Genomic DNA, 13,183 nt, shown 5'->3' on the forward strand with positions numbered 1-13,183 from the left:
GCCAAGCAGCATCATATGATGCTGCTTGGCCTGCTGTGTTCATCCAGCCCTGCACCTTGTTGTCTAAGTAAATAACTTGGCAGGCCTTTTGGTTTTTTTTATAACAGTTGTAACAGTGGAAGGGGAGTAGCCAGCTTTCACAGACCAGGGGTTTTTAGTTTTTTAGCTGTAGCAGTCAGAAGCTGTTTGGGGTCCCAGAAGTGTTGGACCTTATTTGCCACTTTCTCTGAAATCTCTCTTGATGTTGTTTCCTTCTGGATCGGAGAACTGCATGTAAGAATCTGTGTCTGAATTTACCTTTTTGCCAAGTAGTGTTTATGGGATGTTACTATATTAGAACAATTAATTAGGTACTGTATTTATTATTCGGTTGTGATTTCCAATAGTTGTTACTCTAAATTCCTCTTTATTTTGTTTGTTTGTATTTTAACCACAGTGTTTAATAAATTGTATTTTGCTTATTGTTGAGTAGTTTGACCAGTCACATCACATCTGGAACACGTACATCACATCTATCTTTTAAAATAAGAGAAAGTTAGAGCCTAGGCTACCTTCTTAAAATATTTTGAGGGAGTTTGATCTGGTCCATAGCAAATTAAACACCCTGCTTTCATCAGCAAACATTCTCACTTCTGATCTTATTGATGTGGGAACTTCATTTATGAAGTGGCCGGAGATAGTGGGACTTAGGATCCATCTCTCAGGAACTCCAAAGTAATTTCCTGGAGCACAAGTCTTCTGTGCAAAGCCATGATGTTCAGGGTCATTGGATGGAGCAACATATTCAGCTGTTTCTTGATATAATATAGGACGGAAGACTGGCTTTTGTGAAGGTGGGGACCTGCTGTTGACATCAGGATGAACTAGCAATTTTTTTTACTCAGTCCTGGGATGTGGGTGTTTCTGACTGGGCTGCCATTTATTGCCCATCCCTAGTTGCCCTTAAGGTGCTGGTGAGCTGTCTTCTTGAACTGCTCAGTCCACATGCCGTAGGTAGACCTACAATTCTCTTAGGGAGTCAATTCCCGGATTTTGACCTGATGAAACTGACACTGAAGGAATGCCATTATATTTCCAAGTCAGGATGGAGAGTAGCTTGGAGGGGAACTTACGGGTGGTGGTGTTTCATTGTATCTGCTGTCCTTTTAGATAAAAGTGGCCATGAGTTTGGAAGATGCTATCCAAGGATCTTGTGTGAATCTCTGCAGTGCTTTTTGTAATTCATACGCACCACTGCTAGTGAGCATTGATAGTGGACGGAGTGGATGCTTGTCCGTGTGGTGCTTATCAAGCAGACTGCTTTCTCCTGGATGATGTCAAGTTTCTTGAGTGTTGTTGGAGCTGCACTCATCCAGGCTAATGGGAGTATTCCATCACAATGCTGACTGGTGCCTTGTAGATGCTGCATAGGCTTAGGAGAGTCTGGAGATGAGTTACTCACTGCAACAGTCAGAGCCTCTGATCTCCACTTGTAGCCATTGCATTTAAAGGGCGAGCCCAGTTGAGTTTCTGTCCTGCTTCTGTTCCTTTGTTAATATGTAGTACAGTCAATTTGAGGTCACTGAACAATTTCAGTTAGTTTTCTCAAAAAGCAAAATATTATGGTGAACAAATGGATACAACAGATTTGACTTTGTTGTCAGATGAGTTGACACAGGTTTAAGGACAGCATTTCAATTGTTTGTCTTTCAAAAAAAGTTATCAACATCAGTGAGAGGTAACGCTAAGCAAGTAGCTTCAGTACCATGTTTGAGGATGTGAAAATATCTAGTTCACCAGGAAGACATCCGCAGAGGACAGTTGAAGAGATTTTAACCTAAAATAAAATTCTTGCATACTTCAACACAGATATATCAGAAGATTTATAATAAAGATTAGTTTGTATAAAATGGAGATGAGCTGCAGGCAACTCCTCGGAAGACAGACCAATGTCCACAGATCCAGAACAAGGTGTAAAAGAAAGAATTGCTTGGCCTAAAATATTTAGGATACTACATGAAAGAAAGTATTTGTTTCAAAGAAGCAACCATCTGCCATAACATAAACCTGAGAATTGCAGATGCTGGAAATATGGAACAAAAGTCAGAAATTGCTGGAGAAACTCAGCAGGTCTAGCAATATGTGTGGAATGAGACATAGAGTTAATGTTTGAGTCCAGTGACCCTTCTTCAGAAGGGTCTTCTGTTTCGAAGAAGGGTCGTGGGATTTTTATGTGAAGCCACAAGAAGAAATATCTATAATGAGCCCAAATAATGACAGAGGGAACAACTGAAAAGAGTACAAACGCCACAAAAGAAAATATCTGTCCTCAAATTTCTTTTTCTCAAAACTGCTTAGAACAGAAAAAGTCTTGCTGCATAAAATGGAGTGCATTATCAGCTTCCACCAGTGGCAGAAACAAAGTGGTAGTAAACCTACCAGTGCACTGTAACTGTCTCAAACTTCTCACTCATCATCCTTGTATTCTTCTCCAACAGCAGAACAGATCCAAAAGGTGTGGGACAATTATGAGGTAGTGTCCCCGTCCCCCTCCCCAGAATTGACAATGTTTCATGACAAACCATGGGCCTGGAATTGTTTTGATGATTACCACCTACTGTTCTTCCCCAGCTGATGAATTAGTGCTTCTAAATGTTAAATACCTCTTGGAATAAACATTAAGAGCAGCAAGGTCATTGACATACTCAGTGTAGAAGACTTTAATGTCCATCAAGAGCAGCATGGTAGCACTGTTACTGAACAAGCTGTCAGGCTGGGCATAGGTAGCGACAAAAACATCAGGAAAATGGTGGGTGTGGGGAATGAAAAACTACTTAACCATATCCTCACTAACCTACCTAGCAAAAAAGTGTTTGTCCACGAAAGCATTTGTGGGAAAAACAATTGGAGAGTCCTTGTCATTATTCTGTTATGTGGCGTAAACAGTTGTGTGAAGAGGGATAGATTCAGAATTAATTCAGCATTTCAAAACAGGGCATCCATGAGGTACTGTGTGCCATCAATGACAAGAATTGTATACGCCAACAATTTATAACTTTATGGTCGGGATAGTAGGAACTGCAGATGCTGGAGAATCTGAGATAACAAGCATCATAGGAGCAGGAAGGCTGACGTTTCGGGCCCAGACCCTTCATCAGAAATGGGGGAGGGGAAGGGGGTTCTGAAATAAATAGGGAGAGAGGGGGAGGCGGATAGAAGGTGGATAGAGGAGAAGATAGGTGGAGAGGACCAGAGAGTTGCAGTGGGAGAGAGATCCCCTGAGGTTTGTCCGGAGGGAGGAGGGTAACTTCTTCAGGCTCTCTCTGCCTAAAGTTGAAGTGTCAACTTAAGCAAAACTACAATATGGATTTACATACATATTAAACGTCAGAAGCAGCATAATAAACAGTTAATCAAGTCCAAAACCAAACAAGCAGAGCAAAGGTCTGTAGACTTGCTATACCCAGTTGTCAGTGCCAGTGGCCAAACAACTAACAGAAGGAAGGAGGTCCACGAACAGCCACATCCTCAATGATGACAGAACTCAGCATATCAATGCCAAAAGACAAGACTGAAGTGTTTTATGAACATCTTTAGCAGGAAGGCCAATCACCACCCATTAGTCTACTCTTGATTATCAGTAAAATGAAGGAAGTTGTTGTCAACAGTGCTATCAAGCAGCACCTGCTTAGCAGTAACTTGCTCAGTGACACCCAGTTTGGGTTCCACCAGGACTACTCAGTTCGCAAACGCAATGCAGCCTTGGTTCAAATATGGACAAGAGCTGAAGTGACAGTGACTGCCCTTGAGGCCAAGGCCATATTTGACCTGGTGTGTCATCAAGGAGTCCACGCAAAAATGGAATTAATGCAAATCAGAGTCCAACCTTCCACTGGTTGGAATCATAACCGGCATATAGGATGATAGTTATGGTTGCTCAAGGTCTGTCACCTCCGCTCGAGGACACCTCTGCAGGAGTGGTATCCGAGGCCCAACCATCTTCATTTGCTTCATCAATAACCTTCACTCCATCATAATGTCAGAATTGGGGATGTTCACCAATGATTGAACAATATGCAGTACCATGCACAACTCCTCATACTGAAACTGTCCATGTTCAAATGCAAGGTGATCTGGAAAATATCCAGATTTGAGCTGATAAGTAACAAGTAATGTTCACATTACACAAATGCCAGGCAATGATAATCTCTAATAAGAGACAATCTAATCACCACCCCTTGACATTTAGTGGTGTTACCATTACTGAATTCCCCCACTATTAACATCCTGGGAGTTACCGTTGACCAGAAATTCAACTGGATTCATCATATAAACACAGTGGCTACAAGGTCAGAAATTAAGAATATTGCAGCGCTGTAAAACTCTAACTCCCCTCTTGACTCCCCCAAGCCTGTCTATCATCGACAAGGCACAAGTCAGGAGTGTGATGGAATATTCTCCACTTTTCTGGATCGGTGCAGTTCCAACAACACTCAAGAAGCTTGACACCATCCAGAACAAAGCAACCCACTTGATTAACACAACATCCACAGCCAGCAGTTCCCTTACCCATTGATGGTCAGTAACAGCAGTGTGTACTATCTACAAGATGCACTGCAGAAATTCACCAAAGATCCTCTTACAGCACCTTCCTACCCCTTGACCACTTCCATCTAGAAGGATAATGGTAGCAGATACATAGAAAATACTACCACCTTCAAGTTCCCCTCCAAGCCACTCACTATACTGACTTAGAAATATATTGTCGTCCCTTCACTGTCGCTGGGTCAAAATTCTGGAATTCTCTCCCTAATTGCATTATAGATCAACCCACAGCAGATGGTCTGTAGCAGTTCAAGAAGGCAGCTCACCACCACCTTCTCAAGGGCAACTAGGGATGGGTAATAAATGCTGGCCAGCCAACGATGCCCACATCTCAAATAAATGATTAAATAAATAAAAACTTGTCATTTCCTTTTCTAAATTGCAGTGGATACAATCCTAGCCTTTCCTCCATAAGCCCATTCCAAGTATTACTCTGATAAACCCTTCACTGAAATGCTTCCACTGCATTTACATCTGTCCAATAAAATAGCTGATGCTTTGCAGTACACCAGTGAAGTATAACTGAAGTATAACCTCCTTGTTTGTAACCGATTCTTCTCACAATAGACAAAACTTTTGTTTTTATTTTGTTTTATTTGAACAAATACAGAAAATTAGAAATTGCTCTTCAGTGTTGGTATACCAGGTATGTGGTTGGATCTGGTCCAGGCTGCTGGATCACAGATTGCTCTGGTTCGCCTCCCTTCTGTGCTGAAATAGGTGAAATTGGCAAGATCTCATCCTTGGACTACGCAATGCTGACAATGATCAGGCAGGGGTTTCTTGAGTTCAGTTTTACCACTTGGGTCCCTGGCAGCATGGTCCTAACTTTAATTCCCAACACACCTGTCTTAGTTGTACAATGTGTAGCTGTATCAACATAGTAGTTCATTGTGTCACCACTGTGGATTATCAGACCATTGACAAATTGAATGGACTTGGCTCTCTGGCCTCGGAGTTTTCTGGAAACCACCACCTTGCAGCCCTTGGCCCACTTTCCATAATGAGGCAAAGAACAGCATAGCAGTCTTTATGTACTGCCAGGCCTCCTAACAACTTGTAATGCAGGGATTCTGCCTGAGCAATAGCATAAAACCCTCTAGCGGCAACTTATTCAGCATACAGCTCAGCATTCCCTCTGGAAACCAAATGGCTTCTGAACAACAGCCAGCTCATGGATTAGGTGACCTTTCTCACCCAACATATTCTGAGTCCTGGTGGCCAAGCTGACAATCCCAGTCCTGTTAGCTTTCCTAATTGCTTGCTGTACCTACATACTAATATTTATTATTAACTTTTTAGTCTCTTTGGTTTTCTTTCTCTGCCCACTCTTTTGGCCTGCTGCCTTTCTTTATGCAATGATATGCTTTTTTCTTTCACTTTGATGGATTTGTAACTTTTTAAGTTAACTACAGGTGTCCATCTCTTTTTGTCAGTATTTAACCCGAACGACAAACTTTTCTGAATTTTATCTTCTGACTTTTCTTCACTGATGATAGGAATACTTTCCAGAAATGAGAACCTTGTATGAGTTAAGAAATCTTCAATCTCTTGAGACCTCTGGCCACTGCACTGCTGACTGAGCCCTGGCAGTATACCTGGCAGTGCTCAGTGTCCCTGGTGCCCTTCCAGGTCAACTTACCAAAAGGAAGCTGGCATAATCATCTTTGGTTATGCACTAAAATGTTGTCTGTGATTCTGTAATGTTGTTCGTGCTTCAGGTATATGTTCACGACTGGATTTTTGGTCGAGCTAGCATTCAATGCAACATTGCTGATGTGTAGTATATTCTTGGTTACCCTTTTGTTCTTGTTGAATTTGCTTCAGCTCCTTTTGGCTTGCTGCCGTTGGTTTTACTTTGCTATATAAAATATGTTTTTTTATGCCATCATGGGTCATCTCATTAGATTTTTTTTCTTTTTTTTTGGCTTACACCAGGGTTCTAGGATGCCCAATGAAGCCTTCTAGCAGTTACCCCTTGACTGGTTGGTTGGCAGTGGATAAGTTTGAAGTTTTTGAACTCCTCCTCCTGCCTAGAGTATTTTGAGACATGCAGTGGGCTGAAAAGTGAAAAGTCTTGGTTGCGAATTATGTATACATTGTTGACTGTTTTACATTATTTGTGTTGTACTGTTACTTGTAGTATGTCTTCGATTTTGAGAGTTATTCCACGTGGTCTGTGTAATATCATTTCTGTTGGCTGTAAATTATATTCCTTCAGCTATGGTATTTCATCTGGTAGAACAACGATGCTCGACCTTTGATAAAGATTATAATTAATGAGCTGTTCATTAACATGCTCAGTCAAATGCTACTCAACAATTCTCCCTAGGAATGCCTTGATTAACGTTTCTAATGGTAATTACTCCACTGTATTGAATTCCTTGCATGTGTAACTACTATTATTTCTGCTGCACAGAAACACTGTCCTACATCTGCATATTTTCTGAAAATAACCTACAGTTTTAAAGGTGTAGCCTTTTTTAGTTATAGCTGGGCACTGCTTCTGTTTTTCAGGCATTTTTGTTCCATAGTGCTGACAGAGTCTTTTGATACGTACTGTTTGGCCTAACCTTTTTGGATGTCACATATGTCTCGATAGAGTGTTTATACTTTATAAAGCTTTTGTTAATCCTCCTCAGAATATATCTGAGAGTCTTCCTGATGTTTGCTTCCAGTGTAATTTGAAGAGCTTTGTCCAAAATCAGATCTTCTTGGACTATTATAAATCTTACAAGACTCATTAATAATTCCATTGACAATTCTGTCTCTAGTGAAGCCTAATTTCAAAGCTTCATAGTCGCAATTTTCAATTAATATATAGAGATCATTAATTAAATTATCTACAGATTTCCATGGAAGCTAACCATTTCTGTTAAATCTTACCCTTTCAAGAATTTTGTTTGTTCACGGATTAAAGTAATTATCTTCAAAGGTACCTCTGCATAATTTTATATTTTGGTGATTTATAACATCAGCCACTGAAGGTCTTCTTCAATTCAGCAGTGTATTTACAAATACAGTGAGTTCTGAGGAAAGGTCACCAGATCCAAAACGTTAACTCTGATTTCTCTTCACAGATGCTGCCAGACCTGTTGAGCTTTTTGGTTGTGTATTTACTTGTTCAGTTTGAGATTAACATTTAATTCCACTGCAATTCTATATCTTTAAAAGCTGTTTTCTCTAAGATATCCAATCCTATTCTGTTTGACTAATCTCTGACACTAAATCTTTAAGGTAGTATTTCTCCTGCAATTTTATTAATGTGATTATTATTCTTCCTTTAAAACTATTTTAAATCTGTAGGATCTCAATGCTATTTGTAATCTGCTGGATTTTCAGATTTAGTTTTGCAGTATATCAATACTATTTTAATCTCCTGTAAGATATGATAATACTGAATGATGAGCAATGTTGTCTTCGAGTCCTTTTTAATAAGGCATTAAACTTTATTATTGCAATGCTGTATAGTTGCTTTTTAATAAAAACTTCACTAGCTGTTTGTAGTGGTTTGAATTTTTCCTGCAATGGACTTAAAACACACCTCATCACTTGTGATTTCTACAGTTAAATCTAAGAGAATAGGTTTATTTGTGTTATGTATTTGACTATGTTTTTGAATTGAGATCTCTTTTTCATTTTTCCTTAGACATGAGCTACATTGGAGCTTTGGAGTTTGAATTTAATTTGTTTTTCATCCTTTCCTTTTTCCTAGGTGCTTTTACCTGCAGCCAGTCTGTTGCAGCTAATGGATGTAAGAACTGCTTGTTGTGATTTTCTGCAATCCCAGTTACATCCAACCAACTGTCTGGGAATTCGAGCATTTGCAGATGTTCATACCTGTACGGAGCTGCTGGATGAGGCCAATGCATATGCAGGTGGGGACTGTTCATTTGGATTTTATTAAAACCTACAAAACAAAGCACAGAACAGTGTAAATGTTTTCTTAATCCTGTATTCTGACAATCTAACTCCATTTTTGAACTAATGACAAGTTTTGTTCAATATCAAAATACTGTGGATGCTAGAAATTCGAAATATAAACACAAACTGGAAATACATAGGCTGGATAGCATCTATGGACAGAGAAACAAAGTCACCTTTTCAGATTAATGACTTTTCATCAAAGTTGGGAAACATTAAAAATATTGTATGTTTGAAGCAAGTAAAGGGGAAAGGATCAGAAAAGAACAAATGAAAGAAAATGAAACAAAAGCGGAAATTGCTCAAGACAATCAGCTGGTGTGGCAGCATCACTGGAGAGAAAGCAGAGTTAATATTTCGAGTCCAGTGACCCTTCTTCAGAATGTTCTTTACTTTTCAATTTTTTTGTTATCCAGGGAGCTCAGGATTTGTTTGCCCAACTTTTACCCCTTGTGGAAATGTGCTTTGACTGCGCTCAAGCTCTCTCCTCTTTTAAAGGCAGCCGATCGTTCAGTTACGTTTTGCCTGCCAGTCTTTGATTTTGATTTATCTAAGGCAGATCAGTTTTCACTCCATTGAAGTTTTCCATTCCTCAATTACTTATTCTTACTCTGGTTGCTCCTTGCCCTTGTCCATAATCAACCTATGAGACGTAGACATTGCCACTCCTCTAGGATGGAGGGACTGCAGTCTTCCTAATCTGTTTGAGACAAAATCACTAGATTGGTTTTCCCCTTGGCACACTGCCAACCGTGATTGCAACAAGCTAATTTTGCATACCACCAGAATTCAGATTGAGCTTTCAGTGCAGCACTATAACGTCTGTTAGAAAGTGCCCGTGTAGCAGTGGTAAATGAGACAGTGTCCATCAGGTATCTCATTGTGATTGGATCCACAGATGTGCTGATGGAGTTGGCCACAATCTCTATGGCTTGATACTGACAGTAAACTTTCGAGCAGGCTTCTCTATATACCTAATATTTTGTTGACTGGATCTATCAGCATTCTTCTGTATTCTGCCATGGCACAGAGCCCTCAGCTGAGTACTTTGCAGCAGAACTTAAATGTGATTTAGTTGTCTGATGAGCATGTGGCTGTGCTATCATTGCTGCTGCCATGGCTGCAGGCTACACTTGCTTGGTATCTTACCATGTACAGACCCAACCTCTACGCTCCCTTCTAAATTATGCTCAGTGCCAAATTAAATGACAGTGTTGTGCCTTCATTGTCACTGCTGTCTTGATATACCTTTTCTACCTGACCACATTTCACTTTGCTGAACTGGCAAAGGCATAAGGGCAAGGTGGTAGTGCAGGAATGGTGTAGGGAGGCATATGGTGCATGTTTACGCTATCTGTGACTTGTAAATCAGAAGAAAATATGACAAGGGTACAATGTGCAAATAAAGATTAGGTATGAGATACCATCATCTTCAATGGATTCAGTCCACTGCTCACACCTGCAGCAATGACCATTTCTATGTTAATCGGTGCCTGCATGGGTTTCCTTGCATTCAGGTGTGTCTGTTCCCCTCTGGTTATCTCTTGCTGCCTCTGGTAGTGCATCATCTTGTGATAGAGAAAGGGAGAGTCATGCAATTTGTATGGATAGTATTACTGTCATGGTTGAATAGGTGCAGTACAGTTGTGAGATGTCAGTGAGGGTTGCAAGAGTGACAATGTGTGAGGATGTGATGAACCATATGAACATTGTGTTGGAGTGTGATTAATTAATATTGTTGGTAGGTGATGGAATTGTGGTCAATTAGGACCTTGCGGACTACGATAGACAAATTATCTCCTTGAACCTGCTGTGTCATTTAGTGAAATTATGGTTGATCTGTGGCCTAGCTCTGAAAGCATGTGATGTCCTATTTTCCATAATATATTTAACTAACAAAACTCTGCAAGCTCCAATTTATAGTTGATAATTGATGTGGCATGAATTGCTGTTGTATAGATCAGAGTTCCAAACTACAACGATCCTTGGCGTAGAGCTGTTTCTAAATTCCATTCTTGAAACCCTAGCCTTCCTAACCAGGAAACAGTTTTTCTCCGTGCTACCTCCTTGATATCTTGACAATTTTGATCACTCCTTAGCCATCTAAATTCTGGAAAATGTAACCCTACTTTGTACAACCTCTCCTTTGAATTTAATCCCTCAACTCCAGATGTCATTCTGGTAAATCTACACTGTAATCCTCTCAGGCAAATATGTCTTCCTAAGCTGTGGTGATGAGAATCATTCACATTTCTCTGGGTCTGGTCTATCTAGGCTAATAAACATCTACCGTCTTGCATTCTGGGCCTCTCGATACATAAATGCCAGTATTCCATTAGCACGTTTGATTATTTCCTGTTCAATATATTTTAATGATGTTACATGCCTGGACGCCAAGTCTCTTTGGGTCTGCACTGTTTCTAATTTTTCATAATTTAGAAAGTAGTTATTTTTCTTTTTATGAGCAAAATGCATATAGAAGTCCATTTGCTGCAGTTTTGCCAGAGACCTAGTGGTCACAGCAATGGATCCAGGCTGGGGACATGACTTCAAAATCCCACTAAGGTGGTGAAATGTGATTTTAATAATGTCTGGAATGGGAAGCTTGGCAAATGCCAACCATATAGCCATCATAGATTTGTAAAATCTTATGTGGTTCACTAATGCCCTGTAGGGAAAGAACTTTGCTGTCCATATCTAGTCTGGCCTACGTGTGACTCCAGATCCACAGCTCTGTAGTTGGTTCCTTTGAAATAACCTAATAAGCCACTTGGTTGTACCAAACTGCTACAAAATCTTAAAGGAAAGGACTAAAACTGGATGATCACCCATATTAGCCTAGATATTGAAAACAACAATGGCAAACACAGCCCTATTGACCCTGAACAGTCATCCTTACTAACATCTGGGAGTTTGTGCTAAATTTTGGGGGTGGGGAGGATTCCACAGACTTGTCAAGCAACAGTCTGACATAGTCATACTTACAATTATACTTTACAGGTATGTTCCAGACACTGCCATCACTACTCCTACGTCTTTTCTGTTCTGCTGTCATGTCAGACCTATCAGAGCTGATGGCAGTCAAATGCAATTGAGAGGTGGTGTTGCCCCCAGAGACTTTAGCATTGACTGTGGGCCATGAAGTCTCATGGCATCAGCTTAAACAAGGGCAAGGAAACCTCCTTCTGATTATGTTGTAATGCATGATCAGCAGTCGCCCATGTTGAGCTCCACCTGGATGAAGCACTGAGGGTGCCAAGGGTAGAGTGTATACTCTTTTTGTTGGGAGCTTCAATGTCCAAGAGTGGCTAGTAAGCACCACTATTGACCAAGCTGACGCAGTTCTAAAAGGTTTAGTTCCTAGACTGTTGGTGGAAGGTGGTGAAAAAACTCTTGAGGGGAAAACTTAACTTGACCTTATCCTCCCCTGTCTAGCTATAGCAGATGCATTTGTCCATAGCCATATTGGTAAGAGTGATCATTGCAGAGTTCTTGGGAAGACAAAGTTCCTTTGACACATTGAGGATACCATGCATCATATTGCAGTATTCATGTGCTAAATGGGACAGACTTCAAACAAAATTAACAACTCAATACTGAGCATTTGTGAGGTGTTATGGCCCAGCATGTCCCCCCACACTACCATTACGATCAAGCCTGAAGATCAGCTCTAGTTCAGTGAAGGATGCAAGAGGGTTTGCTAGCATCAGGCAGACCTAAAGTGAGGTATCAACCTGGTGGAGCCCTAACACCAGATTACTTTGCAAGCCAAACTGCGATAGCAGCATGTCATAAGCACAGCTAAGTGAACCCATTACTAGCAAATCAGATCTAAGCTCCGCAGTTCTGCCGTATCCAGTCATGAATGGTGGTGGATAATTAAACAACTCATTGGAGAAGCAGTCTCCGCAGATATCTCCATCCTCAATAGTGGAAGGTCACAGCATATCAGTGCAAAAGACAAGGTTCACACATTTGCAACAATCCTCATCCAGAAGTAGTGAGTAGATGATCCATCTTGGCCTGTTCTTGAGGTCCCCAGCATGACACATGCTAGTCTTCAGCAAATTTGATTTCTTCCACATGATGTCAAGAAATGGCTGAAAGAACTTGATCACTGTAAAGGCCATGGGCCCTGACAGCCTTCTGGCAATAGTACCAAGTATGTATGTTCCAGGCCAAGTTGTTTCAGTACAGCTATGATATAAGCCAGATATGTCATATCCCCAAGAAGCAAGAAAAATCCAACCTAACCAATTACCATTTTATCCATCTATCATCAGCAAAGTGATACAAGAGGCCAACAAGCTGTTAAGCAGTACTATGAAGTGTTAACCTGCTCACCTGAGCTCAGTTTGTGTTTTGGCAGGGCCATTCAGCACCTAACCTCATTACAACCTCAGTTCAGACATTGGCAAAAGAACTGAACTCCAAAGATGAACTCCACACAACAACGCTGTATTTGACTAAGTGAGTCATCAAGGAGTTGTAGCAAAATTGGAGGTGGGGTGAAACTCTGTTGGTTGGGATCATACCTAGTACAAAGGAAGATGGCTATGGTTGTTGGAGGTCAATCACTTCAGCCTGAGCGCGTTGATCAAAGTGTTCCTCTGGGTTGTGCTCTAATCACACCCATCTTCTGCTACTTCGTTCATAATTTTTTCTTCTCCATTAT

At 40.6% G+C, this 13,183-nt stretch overlaps 1 protein-coding gene and 1 pseudogene across 13 annotated transcripts in view; one reads left to right on the plus strand and one right to left on the minus strand.

Moving 5' to 3' along the window:
- The window catches only part of LOC109929124 (kelch-like protein 3), a 129,414-nt gene that overhangs the window by 48,088 nt on the left and 68,143 nt on the right, over nt 1-13,183 (plus strand). For all 13 annotated transcript variants that reach the window (XM_020528921.2, XM_048603871.1, XM_048603872.1 and 10 more), the window contains one exon: nt 8,300-8,462. In XM_020528921.2, coding sequence (XP_020384510.2) covers nt 8,300-8,462 — 163 coding nt within the window. The remainder of the gene's footprint in view (nt 1-8,299; nt 8,463-13,183) is intronic.
- On the minus strand, nt 5,213-7,105 carry LOC125484566 (annotated as a pseudogene).

The sequence above is a fragment of the Rhincodon typus genome, chromosome 12 (assembly GCF_021869965.1).
Source record: "Rhincodon typus isolate 14 chromosome 12, sRhiTyp1.1, whole genome shotgun sequence".
NCBI classification, from domain to species: Eukaryota; Metazoa; Chordata; class Chondrichthyes; order Orectolobiformes; family Rhincodontidae; genus Rhincodon; species Rhincodon typus.